The sequence below is a fragment of the Astyanax mexicanus genome, chromosome 20, assembly GCF_023375975.1.
Source record: "Astyanax mexicanus isolate ESR-SI-001 chromosome 20, AstMex3_surface, whole genome shotgun sequence".
NCBI lineage: Eukaryota > Metazoa > Chordata > Actinopteri > Characiformes > Acestrorhamphidae > Astyanax > Astyanax mexicanus.
In genome coordinates this window covers 5,243,602-5,269,344 of record NC_064427.1, presented here as the reverse complement: position 1 = coordinate 5,269,344, position 25,743 = coordinate 5,243,602, and the positions used below count along the sequence as shown (strand labels likewise).

General features: G+C 39.6%; 2 protein-coding genes across 3 annotated transcripts in view; both read left to right on the top strand.

Annotated features, from left to right (window-relative positions):
* The first annotated feature begins 934 nt into the window (after positions 1 to 934).
* LOC103041439 (gap junction delta-2 protein) lies at positions 935 to 2,111 on the top strand. Its single transcript, XM_007244823.3, has one exon. The coding sequence runs from the start codon at positions 1,017 to 1,019 to the stop codon at positions 2,109 to 2,111; it is 1,095 nt and encodes a 364-aa protein (XP_007244885.2). The 5' UTR covers positions 935 to 1,016.
* Positions 2,112 to 4,982: 2,871 nt separating this feature from the next.
* The window catches only part of myo18aa (myosin XVIIIAa), a 137,025-nt gene continuing 116,264 nt past the window's right edge, over positions 4,983 to 25,743 (top strand). For both annotated transcript variants that reach the window (XM_049468794.1, XM_049468791.1), the window contains exons 1-2: positions 4,983 to 5,123; positions 6,830 to 8,020. In XM_049468794.1, the coding sequence (XP_049324751.1) occupies positions 6,995 to 8,020 (1,026 nt within the window). In that variant the 5' untranslated portion in view covers positions 4,983 to 5,123; positions 6,830 to 6,994. The remainder of the gene's footprint in view (positions 5,124 to 6,829; positions 8,021 to 25,743) is intronic.

The window sequence follows — 25,743 nt, the reverse complement described above, 5'->3', positions numbered from 1 at the left end:
AAATAGAACTAGTAATTGCCACAGTGCAGTATTAGTAGTATTATTATGGAAAGTGGTAAATTAACATTGTCAAATTTGTTGTGAAGTACTTTTTTTAGATTTCTTGATTCAAAGCTCCAGATCCAAATAATCTATTCTAGTTTATTGTAGTTAAACTGAAGTTTTTTTTTAATTTATCACTGTTCTAGTGATTCTGTTTGTTATCCATGGAGGACTGTGATGCTGTAACTTGGTAGCAGCCTCTGGAAAAGGGCAGCTGAGGTCAGTATATGTGGCTGAGCTCCAGAGATGACCCTGCATGGGTGAAAACAAAGAGCCTCAAGCTAACATTCAGCCTCTTTACTGCAGCAGCAGCAGGTAGTTGTATGTTTCTACGTCAGTAAAAAAATGATTTGAATCCTGAATCATGCTGCTTGCCATCAGCAGCTGGAGGTCGAGAGAGAGCACAATTGGCTATGCTCTCTCTGGGTGGGTAGATGGCACTCCCCTCCCACATCATTCCTAGTGGGATGTTGGTCAGCTTCACATGGCAAGACCTGTTCCATTCACACGTGCACTCTCTCTCACATTACACAGGTCTGGAAATGGAAGGCTGGAAAAGTTTGAGGCGACTGTAGTTTGAGAAGCTGTAGAGAAATCAAACATGGACCCAGAGTTTTTAACATGGGGACTCTGTTGGCTTCAAAACTATGCCCAATTTCAGGGGTCAATGAAGGTACTATAAGGGATGACTTTCTGGACATGCCATTTCTCAGCATGGACCTGCCACTGTTTCGAAGTTTTTAGATTTTTCTGCTACACTTGACAACATATTTGGCCTCCTAGTTTTTTAAATGGCCCAATTTTCTGAATTGAAATTAAGCACCCGAGGTGAAGATATCTTAAAACAGAGTTCTATAGTTCTGCAGATGTATAAACTCACTGTATTAAAAACCTAAACAGGCTCATTACAGATGTTTGATTTTCTCTCTCTTTCTCCTTCTGTACCTCTTTCGTTTCTCAAAGCAGCTTAAAGAATGGGAGACTGGTCCATTCTCGGTCGTTTCCTGACGGAAGTGCAGAACCACTCCACTGTGATTGGCAAGATCTGGCTGACCATGCTGTTGATCTTCCGCATCCTGCTGGTGGCACTGGTGGGCGACGCTGTGTACAGCGATGAGCAGTCCAAGTTCACCTGCAACACCCTGCAGCCCGGCTGCAACAACGTGTGCTATGACACGTTTGCCCCGGTTTCCCACCTGCGCTTCTGGGTCTTCCAGATCGTGCTGGTCTCCACGCCGTCCATCTTCTACGTCATCTACGTGCTTAACAAGATCGCTAAAGATGAGAAACGTGATATAGAGGCAAAGGAGAAGGAGCTTGAGGTGACTTCACCTGAAACCAACCACCAGGAGGCACTGGAGTTCAAGACCCCCACCCTGATGGCTCGATCTGAGGGATCCTGGGGCCCTCAGGAAGTGGAGAGCTTGGACCAGACCTTGCTGGAGGAGGATGAGGACTTTGGCGAAGTGTCTAAAGACCCTACCGAGCTGTCCAGTCACGTTCTGCTCACGTACATCGTGCACGTGGTGCTGCGTTCGATCATGGAGCTCGTGTTCCTCGTGGGTCAGTGCTGTCTGTTCGGATTCGAGGTTCCTCACCTGTTCCAGTGCGAGACGTACCCGTGCCCCAACCGAACGGACTGCTTTGTGTCGCGATCTACAGAGAAGACCATCTTCCTCAACTTCATGTTCAGCATCGGCCTGGGCTGCTTCCTGCTCAACATCGTTGAGCTGCACTACCTCGGCTGGGTCTACGTCTTCCGGATCATCTGCCTGGCGTGTTCGACGTGCTGCGAGCCGGACAAAGACCCAAACCCTGCACGGCGCACGCGGGTACAATACGCCAACCACAGGCCACTCCTCCTGAAGCTCACCCACTCCCTGCGGAGCCACGTGCTGCTGCAGCCTCCACTTCCAGCAACCCTGGAGAAGGAACGCTGCCGCCCAATGACCTTGCACAGTCCCTCCATCTCCTTTGAGGCGGACTCCACCGTGCAGTATGCGAGAGGGCCAGACGAGCAGGAGTGTGTGAGAGCCAAACTGGGCAGATGCAAGAAGTCTTGGCTATGAATTGACTGTTTTTATGCTTTTCTTTCGGCTTGACTGTGTTAAAAATGGACTTTTAGACTTTTGGTGTAGTAAAACATGATAAAAAGTACTTACCTTTGATGAATAGCACACCTCTGTTCTCCCACATCGTTCAGAGATCCAGAAATTGTAACGGTTTGTCCAAACACCCTTCAGACTGGGTGACACGGGGCATAATTTGCCCCGATAAATTGCTTTTTCCAGCTCAAAGTAGGTCCACACCTCCTTGCTAGAATCCGGTGAGCCCTGACATTTAAAATGAGGCATTAATAACTTAAAAAGTGCACAAGAAGCTTATTAAAAACCTCTGTTTACATCCCTTAATGCTAGCTTTCAGCTCTGTGTGCTGCCATACTGGTATTGATAATGTCATAGACATTGCAGTAATGGCGGCGCTTGGAGCTGAAGCTAGCGTTATGGGATGTAAACAGTGGTTTTTAATAAGCTTCTGTGCACTTTTTAAGTTATTAATGCCTCATTTTAAATGTCAGGGCTCACCGGATTCTAGCAAGGAGGTGTGGACCTACTTTGAGCTGGAAAAAGCAATTTATCGGGGCAAATTATGCCCCGTGTCACCCAGTCTGAAGGGTGTTTGGACAAACTGTTAAAATTTCAACATTTGATTAAAAAAAGAAATCTAAATTATTCTTGATTATCACAGAAATTGATCATTGATTTTGTTATTTTGTTCCATTAATGGCAAAAAGAACTATGTCCTAATCAACTCAAACACTAATTTTTCCTTAGTATTTTTTGGTGCAACCTGTATTTTGTTTGTTCTTTTCTGAGAACATTAAAGCATATTGAAATAAATGTTTGTGATAACCAACCAAATGTCAAAGACGTGCAGGTAGAGGTTGAACTGAAAAACACTAGATTGCTTCTTTGAAGAATCATCCTGCTTGACCAACATGAGCCACATGGCCAAGAGTGACCAAAATCAATGGCAGCGTACACCTGAACTATTAACCAAAGACCACCTTAAACCTGCTGACACCAGCGTTTAGCAGATTTAGCAATCATATGTTTGTGCTTAAAAAAAAGAGGAACTCTTTTTCCTTAGCTTTAGCTTTAGCTTTTTTTTTTAGCTTTGACTAGGATTTGCATTTACATGTTGTGTCCTGCTTCATCCAGTAGAGTGCACTGTCGACCTGCTAATGATGACACCCTAACAGAAACACCACTTTAATTTAATTACACCCCCCCACACATATACAGCTCTGGAAAACAATAAAAGACCACTTCAAAATTATGAATTTCTTTTATTTGACCAAATTAAAAACCTCTGGAATATAATCAAGAAGATCACAAGCCATCAAACCAAGCTGAACTGCAGGAATTTTTGCAACAGGAGTGGCATAAAGTTATCCAAAAGCAGTGTGTAAGACTGGTGGAGGAACAAATGCCAATATGCAAGAAAACTGTGATTAAAAACTGTGTTATTCGTCTTCCGGTACCAGTTTCTTGAGTTTTTTTAATGTTTAGGAAACTCTCTGGTTTCATCTGTAATTTCTCAAAATGGAATTTGTTTAATCCATTTCCAAGTTTTAATTTACTTCCATTGCAACAGTATGTAAACCGTAAGCTGTTAACCATTTAATTATTTATATATAGCAAAAATAAAGGGATGTTTGTTTTTATTTATTCGAGAACAACTGACCACCAGAGGTCGGTGCTGTTAATGCGCTGTGAAGGCGGACTTTATTTCCCCACCCGTTTACCGGCAAACCACGCCCCCTGCGCTGGGATTGGCTGGTAGTGTACAGTTTAGTTTGGAACATACACAGATATTATTAATACTAATACTAATAATAATAGTAATAAACCAGAACAACAAAACTATTATTATTATTATTATTATTATTATTATTATTAATAAATATAATATCACCTAAAAACATTATTTGTGAGTATTGATTCATAGCTCAGCCTAATTCTTTAAAACCTTTAAATAAATGTTAATTTAATGTTCAATCAGTTTTCATCATGAACCAATTATGCCAATTAATTAACCAACAATTAACCAATTAATTGTGTCAGTGGCAGTTACTAATAAAAGTAATAATAAGACCACAAAAATACCAAAGAAACAGGTTTAATTTTCCTTAACTTATACACTGATATATTGATTCAGGCTTTCCAAAAATTATACTGAGACTACTGCAGGGAACTTTTTTTAAATTAAATACAGTGCTTTTTTGGCATCGTTTTTTGCTTTAAACACCCACTAGGGTAGCAGGGTTGGACAGTAGGGGTGGGCGATATGGCTCTAAAATAATATCACAATATTTCAGGGTATTTTATATACTTGGCGACATAGGAAAACTAAAATAATTCATTAATTTCAGGAATATAGTACAATAGTATAACAGTATAATCATAATGTGGCAAAATAAATAATATAGCATAAAATAATACAATTCAGCTAATAATATTGTAGAATATTTAGTGCATGCATATAAACTGCAAACTAAAACAATTATACAATAAATACACCTAAAGCTTCACAGTAAATAATAGACTACTTTTAAGACAGAACATCTCTATTATCACGATATGGATTTTTAATATCATGATATTTCTGTGTCACGATATATTGTATACGATATAATATTGCCCACCCCTATTGGACAGGGTAGCAAAACTCTACATAACAGGTAGTTAGGCGGTGTTTAATTAAAGGCTGTTTAAAAGTTGATTTTCTGCAACACCATCAACATTAAGCGATATAATGCAATCAAATATCACATAATGTTTATTTAGTGTTCTTTGCTATCAAGGTGGTTTTAGTACAGGTGGGCGTGTCCTGCGGAAAACGGGTAGGGAAAAAACACAACTCACGCTAACCCGGTTCTGCCTCCCCTGCCCGTCAGACCTCCCGCATTCAGGCTCCTGTAGAAGCGCTGGAGTCGCGCTGGACTCTGGAACTCTGGAACTCCGTAACTCCGCCGCGCACACAGCCAGAACCTCCCCGGCCCGGTTCCGTCCAAAACGGTGAGTTTATAACCACAGCTTTACCTGTTTCTCTGTTTCAGCTTTTCAGGTGACAGGAGAGAGAGCGAGAGAGAGCGAGAGAGAGAGAGAGAGAGAGAGAGAGGTTAAGAGGCTTAAAGAGAGATTTCAGAGCGAGCTTTGGACTGTTAGCCTCAACAATAACTTAAATAATAACTTATTCTGCATAAGTTATTATTTAAATTATTGTTGAGGCTAACATAAATAACTTGTTTATTATTTGTACAGTATGACTGTTGGTGATGAATTAATGTACCCCACAGCTCACACAGATCTGTCCTCACAAACTTTAACCGCAATGCATGCTTTATAAACTAAAAATATATTTGTAAATATAAATATTAATATTACTATATAATCTATCAGGTGTACAGATCCCTCAGCAGCCTTATTCACATAAGGCTCTTTATAGACAGGAAGTGAGTCTGTCTATACACTCCAGCATTACCAGCGCTTTACTGAGAGCATCTAAAGCTTTATCAATGAATCGATTTTATTACATATTTGTTGTATATGTATGGTAAAAATCGCTTTGATTCTTTGTGTAAAAGTGACGATTTAAAAGTAAAGCACAGCTGAAACTATACTCTTCCTTCGTCTTTGTCTACCTGTCGTTAAAAGTGGGCAGCAGCCAATGGGAGCGCGCCACGTCACGCAGGTGGCTCGTAGAGGGCGTGTTTACGTCCTGGGGTATTTAATAAACATAGCAGAGAATATTCCTGAAAAAGGAATGAAAATGTCTGTGAAAAGGTCATGCAGATCATGTCAAATGTACCTTTTTAAAAATATTTTTTACTAAAAAAGTTATAATTAAAATAACGATAATAATAATAATAATTAAAGTAATGCTATTTAAAAAAAAAATCCTACATAAAACCGCAGCTCAAAATGCCTCACAATGAAATAAATAAAAATGTAAAAAATATAGATATATTCCTCAAAACCATGCCTGTAGATACCAGATGTAATAATAATAATAATAATAATAATAATAATAATAATAATAATAATAATAATAATAATAATAATAAAAAATTAGTTTTCATTACAATTCCGTTTCAAATTTTTCTCATGATTTCATAGAAAAATATATATATATATAATTTTTATTTATTTAATTGATTTTTGTATCTTGCAGCTGAACTTGGTTGGATTATTTTATCAGTTTAAAGGAAAAAATCAGACAATCGAGTAAAGATGTGTTCTTAATTTTTGTGTAAAATTCAACTATTGTGATTAGGAGAAAATAAAAAAAAATGAATAATGAATAAAAACATTTACACTAAATTTTAAAATTAAAGTGATAAAAATACTCTGACCCAGGGAGCCAGGATGTACTTGTGAAAGGGTAAAGATGGTGATTTGTGAATACAGTAGCTGCAGTAATTGAGGTGATGACATAATGATAATGAAAATGTTAATATATGATGACTGAAGCAAATGAGTGTACTGATTCTGGTGAAATCTGCTTTGAAAAATGAAAAAAAAAACCTTTGTTGCTTTATTTTACTGCATTGTCTGGACTGTGTCAGTGTACTGTTACTGATACTGATAAAGCCTATGTATTAATAATCTCATCATCATCATCATCATCATCACATGCAGACATTCAGCAAGTCTAAATCTTTTGTTGAATGAATTTTATATTCATACTGTTTGACTCATTGTCTCTTCTTTCTCTCTTTAAGAGTTCATTTCCAGCTGTGCTGTTCATGTTATTGCAACTGAAGGACATTAGGTTAAACATGACCGAAAACCAGCTCTGACGCTCTGCACCTGCATGGAAGAGTTCCTCCATACTTCTGCAAGAACAGCACCTTTGGGTCGGTGGAGTTTGACATCCACGACCAAACATGTTCAACCTGATCAAGAAGGACAAAGACAAGGAGAAAGATGGCATGAAGAAGGACAAGAAGGAGAAGAAGGACAAGAAGGAGAGGATGTCCCAGGCTGAGCTGAAGAGCCTGGAGGAGGTGGGCGTAAGACGAGGTTTCTTCAACCTCCACCGCGTCAGTTCCAAGCGGGAGTCTAGAGGGAAGCTGGAGATCTCGAGCCCCATTCCCATCAAAGTGGTCAGCAACACGGAGCTGTCCCTGACGGATGTGGATGCTGAGCGGTTCTATAACAGAGGCAGTGTGGTGATGGATGCAGGCCCCATGAGTGCCTCCAGCTCCAGTGATGATGTTAAGGTGGAGGCTGTGCAGCAGGATGGCCAGAGGTCCTCCGTCAAAGACAAGGCTGCCAAGTTCGGGGCTTTGACCAAGCAGAACTCCCACGTGGGCCAGCTCATAAAACGCTTGTCTTTCTCCCAGAGAAGCAAAGAGGAGAGTCCCTCAGAAGGCTCAAATCCATCAGGACCTAACTCTGCTGCACCTTCTCCTCAAGTGGAAGTCAAGGTTTTTGACCCCCAACACAGATACATCTCCCACAGACGTGCCCAACTTAAGAAGGTTCAGATACCCGAGTTGGTGGAAAAAGAATTCTCCGCAGACTTACGCTTACCTGCTGTGGTTCCTCCCCAAGTACCTAAACCCCGAGAGCTGGAGCTCCAGCGGCGCAACACGGGCGACTTTGGCTTCTCCTTGCGAAGGACCACCATGCTGGATCAGAAGCCCGACGGCTCGGCCTTCCGGCGAGTGGTCCACTTCGCTGAGCCGGGTGCTGGGACCAAGGACCTGGCTCTGGGGTTGGTGCCAGGAGACCGCCTGGTGGAGATTAACGGGCTGAATGTGGAGAGTAAAAACAGGGACGAGATTGTGGAGATGATCCGGCAGTCCGGCGAGATGGTGCGACTGAAGGTGCAGCCCATCGTGGAGCTGAGCGAGCTGAGCCGCTGCTGGCTGAGGAACAGCACTGGGCTGCGGAGGGAGGTGTATGAGGTAAGCATGTGGGTGCCTTGTGTGTTACTCTTGACTCTGGGGATTCCCTGTCCAGAAGATCCACTACTCGGTCTAATGTTCCTTAGAATGAACTGTTGCATTATTTCCATTGATAAATGGAGTTCAGTCAGTGTTTGAAAGAATTATATCTGGCACTTACTTAAGAGACACTTCCTGCCCGTCTCTTAGGAAGTCCTAACACTCTACAATTGAGAAGTCAGAGGTGAGGATTGACATCTGGTGATTTTGGTGGTCAGTCATTGTGTCCTCATATTTCATGATGTCTCTTACAGCAGACGTTGAAGTACACATGATTGATTTGGACCCACATATGCATCCTATGGTCATCATCTTTGAATGTGAATGTGCAATGGACAAAAACAATTCAGTGTCAGTGTACAGTCTATCTGACAATAGAAAATGGTTTAATAACAGTTATATACTTTCTAAACACATTTCCACTAAGGCTGGGTGCAGCAGCATTAGCAACTAATTGCTAGCGCTAGCTAATTTTGTCCAACATATTGTCCAACCCTAATTACAATATTCACAGTGTTTTAAGCAAGAACTGTCAAAGCTGTCCTTAACTACATTTGTCCTACGAATACAAGGTGTTGACATTTCCGTTCCTTTCTCTCTAACATACCATTCCTTTGTAGGAATCCTGAGCATCTGTTACTCCTTGCCCATATTTTGAAACTGCATACCAGCAAGGCAGAACAATGCTCTCATCCTCCTCTTTGATATCTTCTCTAAAATCTTCTAAAATGTTCTGAAGTTGCCAAGCAGAGCGAGTTTAATCTTTTGTTCTTTGTGTCAGTAATTGCAGGGGAACGTCCCTCTCTGACAGCGATTACAGTACAGTACGGTTGAGTAGTAACTCCACTCTATTGTTGTTGAGAAGAAGAAGAAGCCCAGAGAGGCCAGACTCAGGTTACTGTAGACACCATGTGCTATCTGTTTATCGCTCTTTGTCAGAGAGAATTTCTCTGTGAATAGAATAGAGTAACGTTTCTTTGATGTCTGCAGACGTATGTAGTGTGAGCATGCTCTGCTTAGTGAAGTATTGGGAGATAGCAGGTCACAGGCAGCCTGAGTGATCCTGTGAGGAAAGGATGCTGTACAGTACACTGTGGCCCGGTTGACATCTAAAAAGGCCTTTGTTAAGCAGGAGTGAGATCATGATATCATCAGTGTTGAGTTTCGCTGAAGTGGTGCGGATCCACCTCGGGCGTTTAACCCTTTCAGTACACTGTTGTGACCGATACCTCTACACTTTCACTCAGTTCTGTAGTCTAGGGTTGCAGCAGTAACCGGTTTCGAGGTATATTGTGGATGTTTGGTTATCACTGGTATTGGAGGGGGGGGGGGGGGTGAATGTGAACAGAGAACTTTGCCCACACGTATGCATGTCCTTTTTTACTTCAGTCGCACTTTAGTGCTGATGTTACACATACTCAAACACATACAGCATAGAAACACACTTAAACACACACAGCAGAGAAACACACTCAAACAAACACAGCAGAGAAACACACTCAAACACACACAGCAGAGAAACACACTCAAACAAACACAGCAGAGAAACACACTCAAACACACACAGCAGAGAAACACACTCAAACACACACAGCAGAGAAACACACTCAAACACACACAGCAGAGAAACACACTCAAACACACACAGCAGAGAAACACACTCAAACACACACAGCAGAGAAACACACTCAAACAAACACAGCAGAGAAACACACTCAAACACACACAGCAGAGAAACACACTCAAACACACACAGCAGAGAAACACACTCAAACACACACAGCAGAGAAACACACTCAAACACACACAGCAGAGAAACACACTCAAACACACACAGCAGAGAAACACACTCAAACAAACACAGCAGAGAAACACACTCAAACACACACAGCAGAGAAACACACTCAAACAAACACAGCAGAGAAACACACTCAAACACATACAGCAGAGAAACACACTCAAACAAACACAGCAGAGAAACACACTCAAACAAACACAGCAGAGAAACACACTCAAACACACATAGCAGAGAAACACACTCAAACACACACAGTGGAGAAACAGTTAAACAGTGGAGAAATGCGCTCAACAAAGAAACCAACTCAGACACACAGAGTAGAGAAACACACTGAAATATGCACAGTAAAGAAACACACTCAAACACACATTGTGGAGATACACACTCAAATACAGAGAGCAGAGAAATACACGCAAACACACAGTAGAGAATCTAACTCTAACACACACAGCAGAGAAACACACTCAAACACAGAGAGCAGAGAAACAAACTGAAACACACACAGCAAAGAAACACACTTAAACACACTGTAGAGAAACAGTTAAACAGTGGAGAAACACGCTCAAACACACACAGCAGAGAAACACACTCAAACACACAGTAGAGAAACACACTCATACATACATAGCTTAGAAACACACTTAAACACACACAGAGTAGAGAAACGCACAGAAACACACAAAGCAGAGAAACTACATTAAACACACACAGTGGAGAAACATCCTAAAAAACTGAATGATGTACTATAAAAAAAAATCTGTGTACTCTTTTTTTGAAAGAGATTTAAAAGCAGTTTTATAGAATGTTTTTCCTCTTTGTGTCTTAATAGTGTGATAAATATTGTAAAATATTATGAATATGTCTTTAAAATATTGTAATAGAATATTTGTATTATGTCATTAAGCCCTTATTTTACCTTAGGGTAATATAAGTGAAATACTGTCATACCGTACTGTGAGAGTGTAACATGCTGTACTTTGATATTTTCTGAGATTAATCATATCGTTGCAAATCTAGTGTAGTTACAACCACTCAGTGTGAATACAGGCACAGGTATGTGTGTGTGTGTGTGTGTGTGTGTGTGTGCTCAGGGTGGTGACATTTTTTTTTACACAAGTATGCTCGTGTGGTTACCTCACGCCTGCAGAGTTATGTCACCTAGAGTGGTATGTCTCTTGTTACAGGGCAGTCTGTGTGTGTGTGTGTGTGTGTGTGTTTGTGTCTGTGTGTGTAGGTGTGGTGTTCCTAAGTGCTGCACAGAAGAAATATATACGTGAAGTGTAAAGTGTAAATACACCCACTGATCAGAGTTAACATATAACTTGTGGTTTCATTGAATAAATAAGAGCTGTTCCATGGTGGAGCTCCTGATGCTGCCGTTCTTCCTGCAAACAGACTAAACTCAGGGTTATTAGCATATCTTCACTGCTCTGTTCCCCTGTTGCTCTGTGGCACAGATTCACGTTGCCTTCTGGACCAGCGTTCAGGTTGGCCCAGTTTGAGTATATGGGCTACTCTGTCGTGTCGGCTCTTCTCTGTAAGCTGAGGTAGTCCACAGCTCTGTGATGTGAGGGCATTAGAGGAAACTGAGAGCAAAGCTTCAACATGAGACTGAAAGTGGATGTTTTTGTGGCCTTGCGCTTACAGGAAGTGAAGACCAAGGCCTTTGTGACGAGTGAGATTGGAGAACTTCTCTGTTTAATTGTGCAGTTTTTAGATATTGAGCTCTTAAAAGTACAAGTTCCTGAGTTCCTGCAGTTTTATTATAAAGGCCTATCACTATCAGGTACAGGGGTTGGATAATGAAAGTTAATAAATAATAAATTGGAGCAGCCTGGTTGCCAATCTTTATTTTGCACCAGTAAGAGCAGAGAGAGTGTGAAGGTTCAATTAGCAGTGTAAAAGCACAGTTTTGCTTAAAATGTTGCAATGCACACAACATTATGGGTGACATACCAGAGTTCAAAAGAGAACAAATTGTTGGTGCACGTCTTGCTGGCGCATCTGTGACCAAGACAGCAAGTCTTTGTGATGCATCAAGAGCCACCGTATCCAGGGTAATGTCAGCATACCAGCAAGAAAGACGAATCACATCCAACAGGATTAACTGTGGACGCTGTAAGAGGAAGCTGTCTGAAAGGGATGTTCGGGTGCTAACCTGGATTGTATCCAAAAAACATAAACCTACGGCTGCCCAAATCACGGCAGAATTCAATCGTTGCAGCCAAATATTTTAGAGTAGCTGAAAGGTGCAACCAGCAGGTGTGACTAATCATACAGTGAGAGCCAGAGATCTTCTGCCTGCCTGTCCTATAAATAAGATATTTGAGAAATCTCAATGGCGTAATCCATTTTCTAGTCTTTTTGAAGGGCATGTTTCCTATTACAAAGTGTTTTTCTCACAGACTCGTCTGTTGGAGGCAGAGGACAGAAGCCTGGGGAGTTGTATGAACATCAGAAAGACTGAAGTCTGAAGCTTGGAAATGTGTTTATCCCTTACACGGGCCAAAAGCCAATAATAGCCTCAGGCAAACATCAAAACCTGTATTGGATCAGTGTTTATGACATTTAGAGGAAAAACTGTGTTCAGAAACACAAGCAATTTGTTTCTGGAGGAGACTGGGAGAGATACTTTCGCATAGCTTAATAAGGAATGCTCTTGCAGAATGAAGGTGTGGTGAGCTGTACCGGTGGACAGACAGGAAGCTGGAAAGAAGTTTTGGTAATGATGGACTGTCACTTTTGTTTTACGTTCACGTTTAGGTGCTCTACCAGTAAAGCCTGTCTATTGGAGGTGGAACATGCCTTTATTCAATAAGGGCTGTATTTTCTTTAGAAAATAAGCAGGTGAGGCATTCTGTCACGTGACTATGGTTGCTGTAGGCTGGTGGACACCAGTCTTGCAGACGTTAGGGCTAATTTGATGGGGTCAAATGTTCAGGAGGTCTTAGGGTGATGTATTGCACTTATTCAGATGCTACACTGTAATTGTCAAGTAAGCTTAATTCACACAATTTTAAAATGATAGACTGTTTTTGTAAATTGCTGACAAAAACTTCAGAACTGAGGAAAATGTCCATTCACCCAGTATTAGCTTAGGTTTTTCTATATTTTTGGAAAGAAAAAAAAATTGTGTAGTGTAAAAGGTACAACAATCTGGCAACTCTGAAAGTCTAACACACACATATATATAGTTTATATATTTACATAAACTTTTTCCCTTGTTCACTTTTGTACAATTTGTCTTTAGAGACTTTCTAGAATAAAATCATAATCAATTTTTTTTAAATCAAATTTTTTTTTTTAGCTTTTCCATTGATGTGTTTTAAAGCACATTTTTCTTTAATTCACAAAAACCTGGTGGACAAAAAACTGGTACCAGGTACCATTACACTACGGTTTCACTGCACCCGGTAAAAGAATATGCAATTCATGAACGCAATGTAAAATATTCTGAAATATTTGGTCAAAAACTTAAAAAAGAGTAAGATATTATGACTTACCTTACCTAACTTTAATACTGTTGCTGCTTTCTGACCACAGAGACACTCTAGGCTGGATATTTTGGGGGTAGTGGACCCATTTCAGACAAGTAGTGATGCTAGCATTAGAAAAAAGCCCCATCAACACCAGGTTGCCTCCTGTTCTTGTACTAGTTTTACTGAAACTACCATACCACTACAATGTTAGTGTTACTGCTGAGCTGAATAAGGTAATGTTGCTCAATAGGAATGTTTTGGCTTAATTCACTGGCTGGGAAAGTCATGGTACACCATATTTAAGTTGATCAGACAAAGCGTCAGACAAATGATAGATAGATAGATAGATAGATAGATAGATAGATAGATAGATACAGACAGACAGACAGACAGACAGACAGACTTACTTACTTATAAATCCCACTGAAATTTAGGAAATGCTGTAAATTAAATGGAAATGCTGTAAGGAAATTACAAATGCTGTAAATGTCAATTTGATCCTCAACCTTAAAATGAAAAATAAGCCAAGTCTTGGACTTTGTAATGGGAGAAAAGCGTGTGGTGGAGGAGCTAGCAGGGAATATACACAGGTTCCTTGCTTCTCTGGAGGCACACACACAGGACACACTCCCTGCAGTGTAGAAGATGTGCTTAATGAGGAAAAACACCCACACATTTCAACATTACTGTAGGATATGGGCAGATGACCAGTGGACTCAGTCTATTGTAAGTCTAGAAAAACAAGATCTTTAAGTCCCTGTATGAACCTGGCAGTCTATGTAGCAGTCTCAGTATCTGAGTATTGAAGTTCTCTGCTGGGTGGGATTCTGATCTCTTGTTACAGGGGCCACTGGCCCTTCTCGTTTGGCCCCTTCATTCCCAGGTCAGTGCACCCGTTCCTCAGCCTTCACCTCTGGAGGTGCGGTGGAATGGTTAGATCCCGCTCAGCTGGCCGGCTTTCAGATTTCACTACTTTAGACAATACTGGCTTCGAGCGATGAGTGCTGCACCACCGCTGAGCAGAGATTGGAGTGATTTAACTCCAGATATTCAGCGCTCTTAAGTCGCTGCCTTGTAGAGGAGCTGATCTCCCCCACGCCCGCCATGTGCTCGCGCCTTGGAGATTAGAGAGAGAGAGAGAGAGAGAAAGCTGCCTGGAAAAGCTGCCTAGACAATAGAGATGAGCTGATCAGGAGGATACACAAGTTCAAACAGGAGGGCAAGAGAGCAAAACTATCTGAACAATCTGAAATGCAGCACGCAGAACGTGACGGTTGCAGGAGCTCTGTGATGACTGTAGATGACATAATATTTACATTATTGACTTATCATATAATGTATTGACATGACCTCAATCATTTTTGTTGACCTCTATAGTGTCCATTATGTCCTTAGCAAGGCAGAGCCAAATAATGTCAATGAGACAGTATGTCAACTTTTTAACTATTTAAAACAATTTATTTAATTATTTTATTTATATATGATCTACAGCTCTGAAAAACAAATAAGAGAACACTTAATAATTATCAGTTATTTAATTTTACCAAATTGAAAACCTCTGGAATATAACCAAGAGGAAGATGGATGATCACAAACCATCAAACCAAACTGAACTGCTTGAATTTTTGCACCAGGAGTAAAGCAGCATAAAGTTATCCAAAAGCAGTGTGTGAGACTGGTGGAGGAGAACACCCCAAGATGCATGAAAACTGTGATTAAACAGGATTATTCCACCAAATATTGATTTCTAAACTCTTTCTAAACTTGAGTGGATGAATATGAACTTGTTTTCTTTGCATTATTTGAGGTCTGAAAGCTCTGCATATTTTTTGTCATTTCAGCCATTTCTCATTTTTTCCAAATAAATGCTTTAAGTGACAATATTTTCATTTGGAATTTGGGAGAAATGTTTCCTGTAGTTTATAGAATAAAACAACAATGTTCATTTTACTCGAACATAAACCTATAAATAGCTAAATCAGATGATTCAGAAACTGAAATGGTCTCTTACTCCACTGATCATACATACACAAAAAAGACATGTTCATTGCTCTTTACAAGGGTATAAATTCATTATTATACTAGTATATTATCATTTATAAATGTTATATTGTTGGTTATCATAGTAGCGATGATCTCTGGAGACCTGGAGACCTTGACCTTTATGATGACTGGCCAAATCATTGGGCCATCTGATATACATGTGAGATTATGAAGCATCATAGTTCCCTATAGGACAGGCCCACCTCACAAAAGACCCGTTACTGTCCCAGATAGAGTCCGTCACAGGCACAGTGTTGGGCTGAGAAAATGATGGCGGTTAGGATTGACCTAGAAGCAACAGCACTATAAAAAGATACAGAGATTTGTAAATCTAGATCATGCATTGCAGCAGCTGTGTTCAGCGTTCTATTTTGTGGAAAGAGGGACTGGGAGAAGAAATTTATCTTTCTGGGTTTATGTCTTTTTTTTAGACCAGACCTTTATTACTCTATGGTAATATACAATTGCAGTTTATTTATTCTGCTTATTTATTCAAGTTAATTTATACTATAAGTACAATATGATGAAATAATTTGTTCATGGTTCTACTGCAAACACCGACCAGATTAATCTGCTGAAGGAGGTGAAAGCACTATTTTAAAAGCTGTTGGGAGCCTGAATTGCAGGTATTAGCACACACTACTACAGATAGGTCACAATCACAGTTGTAAAATCTCAGAAAAGTTTCTGTTGACAAAAGCCCTCCCAAAGCCTGCGTCAAACGTGTTGCCTGTAATTTCAGTGCTGTGCAGGTGTCTCACATGCCTCACGCATGCCACTCGTCACGTCTGAACTAGATCTACAGGTTTTCAGCTTTTCTGTGAAGTGGAGAAGGTCGCATGTTCTGGTTTCCTGCTCAAGCTTTGTGTTCTGCTTGAATTCCTGTCCTTCTGTCACACCCAGGTTAACCTTGCAGAGATGATCTATGATCTTAGTGCCTTATTAGTGCAGCATTGATGATGGTAGAGTCTGACCACTGCACAAAGCAGCTCTTCTCCATCCAGCACATCCCAAAGATTCTCAGTGAGGTTAAGGTGGTGAACTCTCTCAATCCATGTGTGACCCATAAATCCTGGCATTGTCATCTTGGAATATGATCGTGTCATCAGGGAAGAATAAATTGATCCATTGATGGAATAACCTGGTCTATATTCACTATATTCAGGTAGTCAGCTGACCTCATTCTTCCTCATTCCTCATATATTTCTATTTATTATATAGTTTGTGTATATAAATATATATATATACAGTATATATATATATATATATATATATATATATATATATATATATATATATATATATATATATATATATATGATTTAAATAATATTGAATGAACATGAACATGTATGTTTCCATTTGGGTGCATTTAGATGCACAAAACACATTTTACATTGTAATTAACATTTTTGATTATATTGAATAATGCAGCCCTATTTGTGGTATGGTGTTTTTACTGTTTATATTATGGACAATGAGTTAGCCAGCTAGCATCTCTTCTAGTATTTCAGCTAATTTTAAATAATATGCCTCTAAATTTAAGCCTTTTCCTTATATGAATATGTAACTTTCTGGTATAGTTAGGTTTATTATTCTGTGTTGTTCTGCTCATGCTTGGTAAATTGCTATGCTTGGTGCAAGGTGAGGTGAACTGTAGAGAGTAGTATGGACCCTCAAATATGATCTTTTCAAATGCGATTTGGACAATAATCCATTTTTGATGTTTGTGTGACGTTATTAATTTGAATGTGTGCGTGAGGGTCATTTCAGGGTGCCGGTTGTTAGCGCTAGTTTTTTCACTATTTGTTCAGTAAAGCTCATAATCTGCACGCAGCCTGTTTGACTGCATTGAAATGTGCTGCATAATTAAACTGAGGACAAGCTTTGTTCTGCCAGCACTTCAGCGTAACCTTGTAGATTAAGTTGCCCAGCGCAGCCCCTTACTGTCCTCTGGCTGCTCCGCCATCATTAGTTTGTCAATGGCTCCATTAATTAAACGTTGGATTAGATTAGATTATGTAATAGATAATCTTGGCTGTGGCCCAGCTTCCGAATTCATGTAGTGTCTGTCTGGCTGGATCAGAGCCACCTTTTACTCTATTCCAGTCCGGCCTTCCCTTTCCCTTTCCCTCACCTCCTCTCCTCTCCTCTCTCCTCCCTTTCATTATTCATTCTCACTTCATTTTCCACTCTGTGAAAAGCTTTCGGTCAGTGTCCCGGCCAAGCTGGCTCTTGCTTTTCATCATCTGTCAGTATTGGGCCAGTGTTGAGACAGTGGTGCACAGGGGGGGCACAGAGAATGAGCCCAGCACAGTTAGCGCTGGCTTCGGCCACAAGCAGGAACAGGAAACTGGTCTGGCACGGGTCACTGTCCTGGTGCTCAGATGGACAGGATAATGGAAGTGTCATATAAGGCTCCCCAGTGGATGATGGAAGTGGCCCCAGTGTGAGGAACAGCTGCTGCATCTTCAACAGCTCAGCTTGGGCAGTTTATATGAGTTTATATGGTGCCAGGCTTCATGTTTAACCCTGTGAACTCTTTTGGCCTGTGTGTGGGTTTCAGTGTTTCAGATTCTTGTATCGGTATCTCTAACTGTAAATGATTTTTTGGGTGGATTGGGACGTTATAAAGCAGAATTTTTCTATTAAAAATATATATATAATAAAAATCTCTACGTTCACTAGAGTTGCCTGTGGTGTTCACTGGTGTGTTTCTAAGCAGTGGTTTCAGTTCACTTTTTTTTTGTCACTGTTTTTCACACCAGATGGCTTTCAATAAGGAAAACGCCTAAAAGTCATCAGTGCATTTAGATTCTACCGTAAATTAGGGGAGACAGTAAAAATGCAGAGTGTCACTGGGTCACTCTTTACAAATGATGTCCCTTTTTCTATTTCTAATTATAATATTTTCCCCATCACTAGTGATGCTGCAGCACAAGGTGGGTAAAGACTAGCACATGCCTCCTCCGACACGTGCAGCATTGCCGAGTAGCATCACAGCGCACTCGGAGGAAAGCGCAGCGACTTGGATCTGATACATCAGCTCACAGACGCAGCCTTGTGCTGATCGACATCACCCTAGGAGTGATGAGGGGAAAGAGAGCCATCTACCCACCCAGAGAGAGCAAAACCAATTGTACTCTCTCAGGGCTTTGGCAGCTGATGGCAAGCTACATGATTCATCGGGATTCAAACCAGTGATCTCTCGATCTTAGTGGCAGCACTTTAGCCCTCTGAGCCTAAAATTTGCCTTTAAAACAGTTTCTAGTATTTTTGCTTTTTTCCCCATTTATAAAGATAGAAGTCTGGGCTTCTGGTGTGACTGGAAATGATGACTGATGACATTACAAAGATGGCCGCCAAGTAAACAGACTTTTCTTTAAGAACTTTTGTCTCCATCACCAGAACCACTTAGGCCACGTTTATAGGCAAAATTCATGAAATCCAATCTGACCTTTTACATTCATGTTGCATGCCCTCAAATATTTTTTTAAATATTTTTTTACATATGACATTATAATAACAAGTAAAATGTGATTTTAAATGATCTGTGTCACATTTAAGCCAAAAAAATCTGTTTCGAGTCACTTTAGCTTTGTAATGTGAACACAGCTAGTAAAACTTTGGTTCATGGGGGAGTGAGTTGTGGTAAAAAGCAGCATATGAATTATATGCAAAAATATTCTCCCCCCTGCATTGTATTTTTGGTGATGCAAGGCCTAAATGGAGCTGTTTGGCTATGGAAACACTTCCATGAGTCTCTCTATGCTCTACTGTTGTTGATCTAATCTGAAGCTACATGAAGTTTGGAGGTGTGTAGTGATGTAGTGACTCTGCAGAAAGTTGGTATGAGGCTTGGTGGACCAGGCTATGCATATTTACATTTCTGGCTTCGTTTCAGTAGTCCTACCATTAAACTGAATTGAATTTAAAATTAAGGTACGCTGAAATTTTAACAAGAGGTGTATTGATGTTTATTGTTGGGGAAAGAAGACAAAAAAAAAAAAAACCAGAAGGAAGTCATACTGATCAATTTCCAGCTGGCACAGTAGATCATTTTGCATATTTGAGAATCATTTGTATAAACTCCCACTCCCAGAGCCTCTATTTTGAATGTGATTCATTATATTTGTGTCTTTGTCTGATATTTCTTCATCTGTAGGTATCTGCAGGTCTCTGTCCACAGTGTAGGATTAAGATGGTCCACACAGGTTAGCTCAATGTTTCCACAGGCCTGTATGATCCTCTGTTTTTATGAAGGTAATGCTAAGTCTCTGTCCACACAGGAGGATTAGGACGATCCAGAAAAGCCACGGCAGTGTTTCTGCAGGCGCGTGTGAAGTCTTATCTGTGTGTTTCAGAGGATTACGGTGGTTCTGTATGAAGCTTTAGATGTACAGGACTGCATCGTGCCAGCAAGTCTAGACGTGTCGACCTTATCTCTGTGAGGCATGAACCGCCACATCCGCAGGCTGTTTGGGAATAAGTGCAGTGCAGAGGAAGACACCTGTTTGCTGTTTTGCTGTAGTGCACGTGTGCGTGTTTGTGAAGGAGGATGTACAGTACAGGATTTGTCAGATTGCTGTTAAAGAGCTCATATCTCTAAAAATTGAAATGACATGATGGAATTAATGATGTTTAAGTTTCAGCATGTTTACTCCCTAAGGATATACAGCGTAATTTAAAAAAATCTAAGCTAAAAAAAAAACACTTTTAAATGCATCGTTTTTGAGATTTCACCAAAAAAAACAAAAAAAAAAACCCAACACATTTAAATATAACCAGCTATTCATGGTACATAATAGTGCAATTTACCTTCACTTATTTAATCAAAGCTGGGGTCAACGATTGGTCCAAAATATTAATTGGAACAAATTAGTAAAATAGTCGCTTCCCTATATCATAATTTATTTTAATGAAGTTGTCGTAAAGGACAGTCGATGACTCATATTATGAACACAGGGCCAAAGACACAGAAATAGAAAAATGCAGTCTGTTTGGTTTGAATCCTGTTCATGCAGCTTGCCATCAGCTGCCGGATCCCCGAGAGAGCACAACTGGCCTTGCTCTCTCTGGGTGGGTAGATGGTGCTCTTTCCCCTCGTCACTCCTAGGCTGATGTGGATCGGCATGAGGCGTCTGTGAGCTGATGTATCAGAACCGAGTCGCTGTGCTTTCCTCCCAGCATTAGCTCTGTGATGCTACTCGGAAATGCTGCATCAGCAGCAGTTAAAAAAGAGACGATGGCTGACTTTACATGTATCGGAGGAGGCATGTGCTGGTCTTCATCCTCCTGGTGTTGGGGCATTACTATTAATAAGGCAGTCCTAATAAGTGTGTTGGGTATATGGCTGTGTAAATTTGGGAGAAAATGGGATAAAAATAAACTTATTTAAAAAAAAAAACAGTCTGTTCAATTTTAAAGAATAAAGAAAGTAGAAAGTATTGTAAAATAGTTACTTGGATAACACTATTTATCATCCATTTTTTATTTAGTTTATTCATTTTATCTCTTTATTTGTTTTATTATTGGTTTTCCTTTTGGCCTTTTACCTTTTTATTTTATTTATTTTTAATTATTTAATTTTTTTATAATTTCGTAACTTATTATTACTATTATTATTTATTTTAGTTCCATCAATTACTTTTTTTTTTTTATAATTCTGGTGTTATTTTAGTCCTCTATTTCTTTAATTGTGTTATCTTTATATACCTCACTGGCAGGTAGTGGTGTTATCCACTGCGCCACACCAACCACTTTTTACTTAATAAATAATACATTTTTGGTCTATAAGCCTGTTTATTATGAACTAATAGTGCAGTTTTTTAATAATAATCAGTGCAGTGAGATTTCCCACAGTCCTGTAAAAGAGAGGGGATCAAACCTGAGCTCGCTCTGGCAGCTCTCTCACCGCTGCCCTTTGATTGGCCTTGTGGATAAACTTGCTGTAAGGTTCGCCCTCCAACCTTTGAGCTCTGACTCAGAGCTCGGCAGGATTGAGTGCTTCTACAGTCACACATTGGAGCCGCTGTAACCTCAGCACTGGCTCAGCATGAGAACAGCCATGTTAGCACATTCACCTGATCCTGTATTTGGACTGATAACAGTAGTGGAGCAGAACTGGAGGCTTCAGTTTCCTACACAGTGCTTAGAGTTACCTGTCTGTGTGGTCAGACCCTATTATTATTAGATCTATCTTTAATTTGCCTTAAATATATATCCTACAAAGGCCAGAATATTATATACAGATATTAATTTAACTTTGACCACAAAGGGGTTTAAATACATAGTAGGAACAGTATAAAAATTCACCGTAATGAACAAATATCACGTAAAAAAACTAATAAATAAATTTGATTTATTATTTAAACATGCAGTTCTTCCCATGTTTAAAATGTCTAATTTTATATTCAGTGTTTTTATGATAACATAAAATCCAACACATTGCATTTGTCTATTTATTCAGCCTTTATTCAGTGTTTGACCCTGGATAGTTTTTAACGGTGACACAATGTAGATCAGACAACTAGATTGAGATCAAATCAGATAGATTACAATGCCCATAATGTATATTTTCATTAGTTAGTTTTATAGATTTTTTACCTCATTTATTTTTTTCATGAATTGTGGACTGTTATTTTTTAAGGCAGAGATACAGCTCTGGAAAAAAAAGAGACCATTTAAAAAAATGATGAGTTTCTTCAATTTTACCAAATTAAAAATCTCTGTCTGGAATATAATCAAGAGGAAGATGGATGATCACAAGCCATCAAACCACCAAACTGAACTGCTTGAATTTTTGCACCAGGAGTAAAAGCATAAAGTTATCCAAAAGCAGTGTGTAAGACTGGTGGAGGAGAACATGATGGCAAGATGCATGAAAAAATCTGTGATTAAAAACCAGGGTTATTTGACCAAATATTGATTTCCGAACTCTTAAAAAGTGTATAAATATGAACTTGCTGTTTTCTTTGCATTATTTGATGTCTGAAAGCTCTGCATCTTTTTTTTTTGTTATTTCGGCCATTTCTCATTTTCTGCAAATAAATGCTCTGAATGACAATATTTTTATTTAGAATTTGGGAGAAATGTTGTCGGTAGTTTATAGAATAAAACAGCAATGCTCATTTTACTCAAACATAAACCTATAAATAGCTAAATCAGAGAAAACATAAATTTTGATTTATGATAAGAAGGATAGCATAAATACTTGATCATTTAATCAAACTCTTGTGCCAATGATGTTTCTAAATCAAAGAGCTTTGCTGTGTGGAAATTAGCAGATGGGATTAATCTCCTGCTGGTCCACCAGTATCTCTGACACCATCAGCCAGTGCTGGGCGATGATGATGATGATGATGATCGCTCGGCATTAGCAAGCAGCGGATTATCCAGCACTGCTAAGAATAGAGCCAATGGGCTTTACAAAAGAGAGGAAGCCACACTGGAGGATTATGGAAGAAATGGAGGCGTGGCTTGGGTGGACCAATAGGATCTTTCAGCAATGACCCGGCAGTCTAGTTTGTCTGTGCGTAGTGTGGTCAGGGTGAGGGTGCGGTCAGAGTTCAGACCTCCTACTGTGAGCAATCTTCAGACGCATTTAATGCGCTATACTGTTCTAAAGGCGTGGTATTAATACTGTGGACAGTGGAAGGTTCAATGGGGCATTGGGCCAGCCACTGATTTTAATGTACCGTAGCTGTTTTTTAAATAAGTACAAATAAAGAAATAAACAATACATTTTGTGGTTTGCTGTGTGTGAAAGTAGGTTATCTTAACCATGGCCAACGTTTTCCTGGAAAAAGGCGAGGTCTCCAGCTACAAATCCATACAGTGGCTGTAGTTTACAGAGAAATCATAATTCAAAATGTTGGTTTGTTAATTTTACTGAACAAGTGCTCATTAAAACAAGGCGAAATTCATTTTAAATGCTGAATTTTAAGAAAATTCTGCACAGTGTGCTGCACAGTCCAATTCATAAAGTCACAGTGTCAGTGATGAGCTACCTGCCCCATGTTTAACATATTTTTACCCTTTACCTCCAAACCAAAAAAACTGAAGCAGAAGCAAACGAGATTTCAGAAGCAAAAGTCTTTAGTAGAAAAGAAAAAATCACAGAAAATTCACAAAAACACAAAAATGAAAGCGGAGACTGGCAAAATCCAAACTGAAATAATTTTTAAATGATAATAAAGGAACCAACTATATTTAAAAATATGTATTTGCTATATATTTGTTCTCTTTTGAATTTGCAACATACATACATTTTTTCTTTTGATTCTTCAAATTTTGATTGCAGATTTTTTTTACTTTTTGTGTAAAACTTTTGGCACAAAAATCACTCAGAGATAGATTTGGACCACAGACCAACAAACTTAACAACTCTAGATGTAAAAAAGCTCCATAACTCTCAGTCAGAGGTAACTGTGGCATCTCTACTAATTTAAGCAGCGCTTAGACAGTAGTGCCACTCAGGAGCATATATATGTATTTTTAAAACTTTATCAATACAAATTTTTAAAATATTTTTTCTATACACTGCTGAAAGTCACAGTAGTATATTTCCTGTCACTTGTTTTGCCACAAAACTCGGTCCAGTCACAGTTTTGAGTGAGTCCATACTGTTTGTATTGTTGCCTTGTTGTTCATGTGTCATTATGGCTGGCGTCGGGTGGGTTGAGTTGTGCGCGAATGGCAGGTCCTGGTCCTGCCACCATGCCATCTGTCTGCGTGGCACCCACCCCTGCAGCGTGTGCTTGGCGCGTTATCTGTGCTACGTTGTTTCCAGCCCAGTCTGGGAGTGGATCAGTGCTGGGAGAGAGAAAAGGATGAGATGACTGATGTGGAGTCTGAGAAATGTTATGAATTCTGATGAACTGAGGTTAATCTGGGTTACTATTAGTGTTGTAGTACTCAAGTCCGGTCTCGAGACCAAAAACGAGCGGTCTCGTCTCGGACTCGTCCTTTGTTTATGTGAATCATTGTGACCTATGGGACCACAATAAATTTTTCCAGACATCTAGAAAGAAAGCACAAGAAGAAGTAAGTGCAAACTAGCGAGATAACTAATGTTAGCAGCGGGCTAGCTAACCATAGCAATGAGCTAACTAAAATACTAATGTTATCGGGGAGAGTACTAAAGATAGCAACGAGCTAGCTTATCTTAGTGACGAGCTATCTAAAATACTAATGCTACCTTGGAGAGTATTAACGCTAGTGACAAACTAGCTAACCTTAGCAACAAGCTAAATTACACACTAATGTTACCTGGAAGTGAACTGAAGCTAGCAAAGAGCTAGCTAACCTTAGAAATGAGCTAAATTACACATTAATGTTACCAAGAAGAGAACTAAAGCTATCAACAAGCTAGCTAACTTTAACAATTAGCTAGCTAAAATACTAATTAGTGACGAACTAGCTAACCTTAGCAATGAGCTAGCTAATGTTAGTGATGAGCTGTTTGAGGGCAAATTGTATTTGTTTTTTTACATTTTAGAATAAAAATGAATGGAACTTGATTTTTATCTTAATCTGGTCTAGGTCTCTTGTTTTTCCCTCCTGGCCTGGGGCTTGTGGTATTGGGAATGAAATACAGTTGAATTTTACTTTTAAGAAGTGTATCCCTTTCCTTTTTTTCAACCCTTATGCTAAGTGATTTGAGGGAGCAACCACAGAAAGAGAGATCAATGCCCATGGATGGCTGTGGCAACCCCAAAGAATTGAACCAGCGATCTCTCTGTTATTGGGCCAGCGCTTAGACAGTTGCACCACTCAAGAAGGGGAACAAGAACAGTTGATTTTTTTTTATCTTTTCCTCTACCCATTTCCCTTTGCGATAACTGCCATTTTCTTTTGATCTATAATCACCTGACCTCACTATTAGCCTCCCTCTAATGTTAACGATTCTACTGTATTCTACTATAGCTTTTGTGCTTTTGTTGCTTACATAAGCAACGCTGGAGGAGCAGATTTATGTCCTTACAAATTTGTGTCATTTATTGCAGTTCTGTCCTTTAGGTTGACCTGCCAACTGGACTGATGGCCACCTGCCCACTTGCATGGATCAGCTATACAGCTGTTTGCAGGCCACTGGCTTTGTTCATTTCAGAAAATGAAGGCCAGTGTGGGTCAAATACAGTATATTTGGACAGTTTTTGTTCAGCTTCCGTTATAACCATTGCTTCAGTCCAGCACAGGGGTGTTCACACTTTTCTTGTTGGGGGCCAGAAGGAGAAATATATGTGCAGTCACGGGCCACAGACTCTATAATAAAATAAATAATTAAATATACTTCTTATTATAAAACATTCTCTTGATTACTACCATTTACACACCATTTACTTGAGTTTCTATCTTTATCT

Excerpts from the sequence above, each read along its gene's own strand:
- LOC103041439 (XM_007244823.3), top strand. The coding sequence starts at position 1,017 with ATGGGAGACTGGTCCATTCTCGGTCGTTTCCTGACGGAAGTGCAGAAC.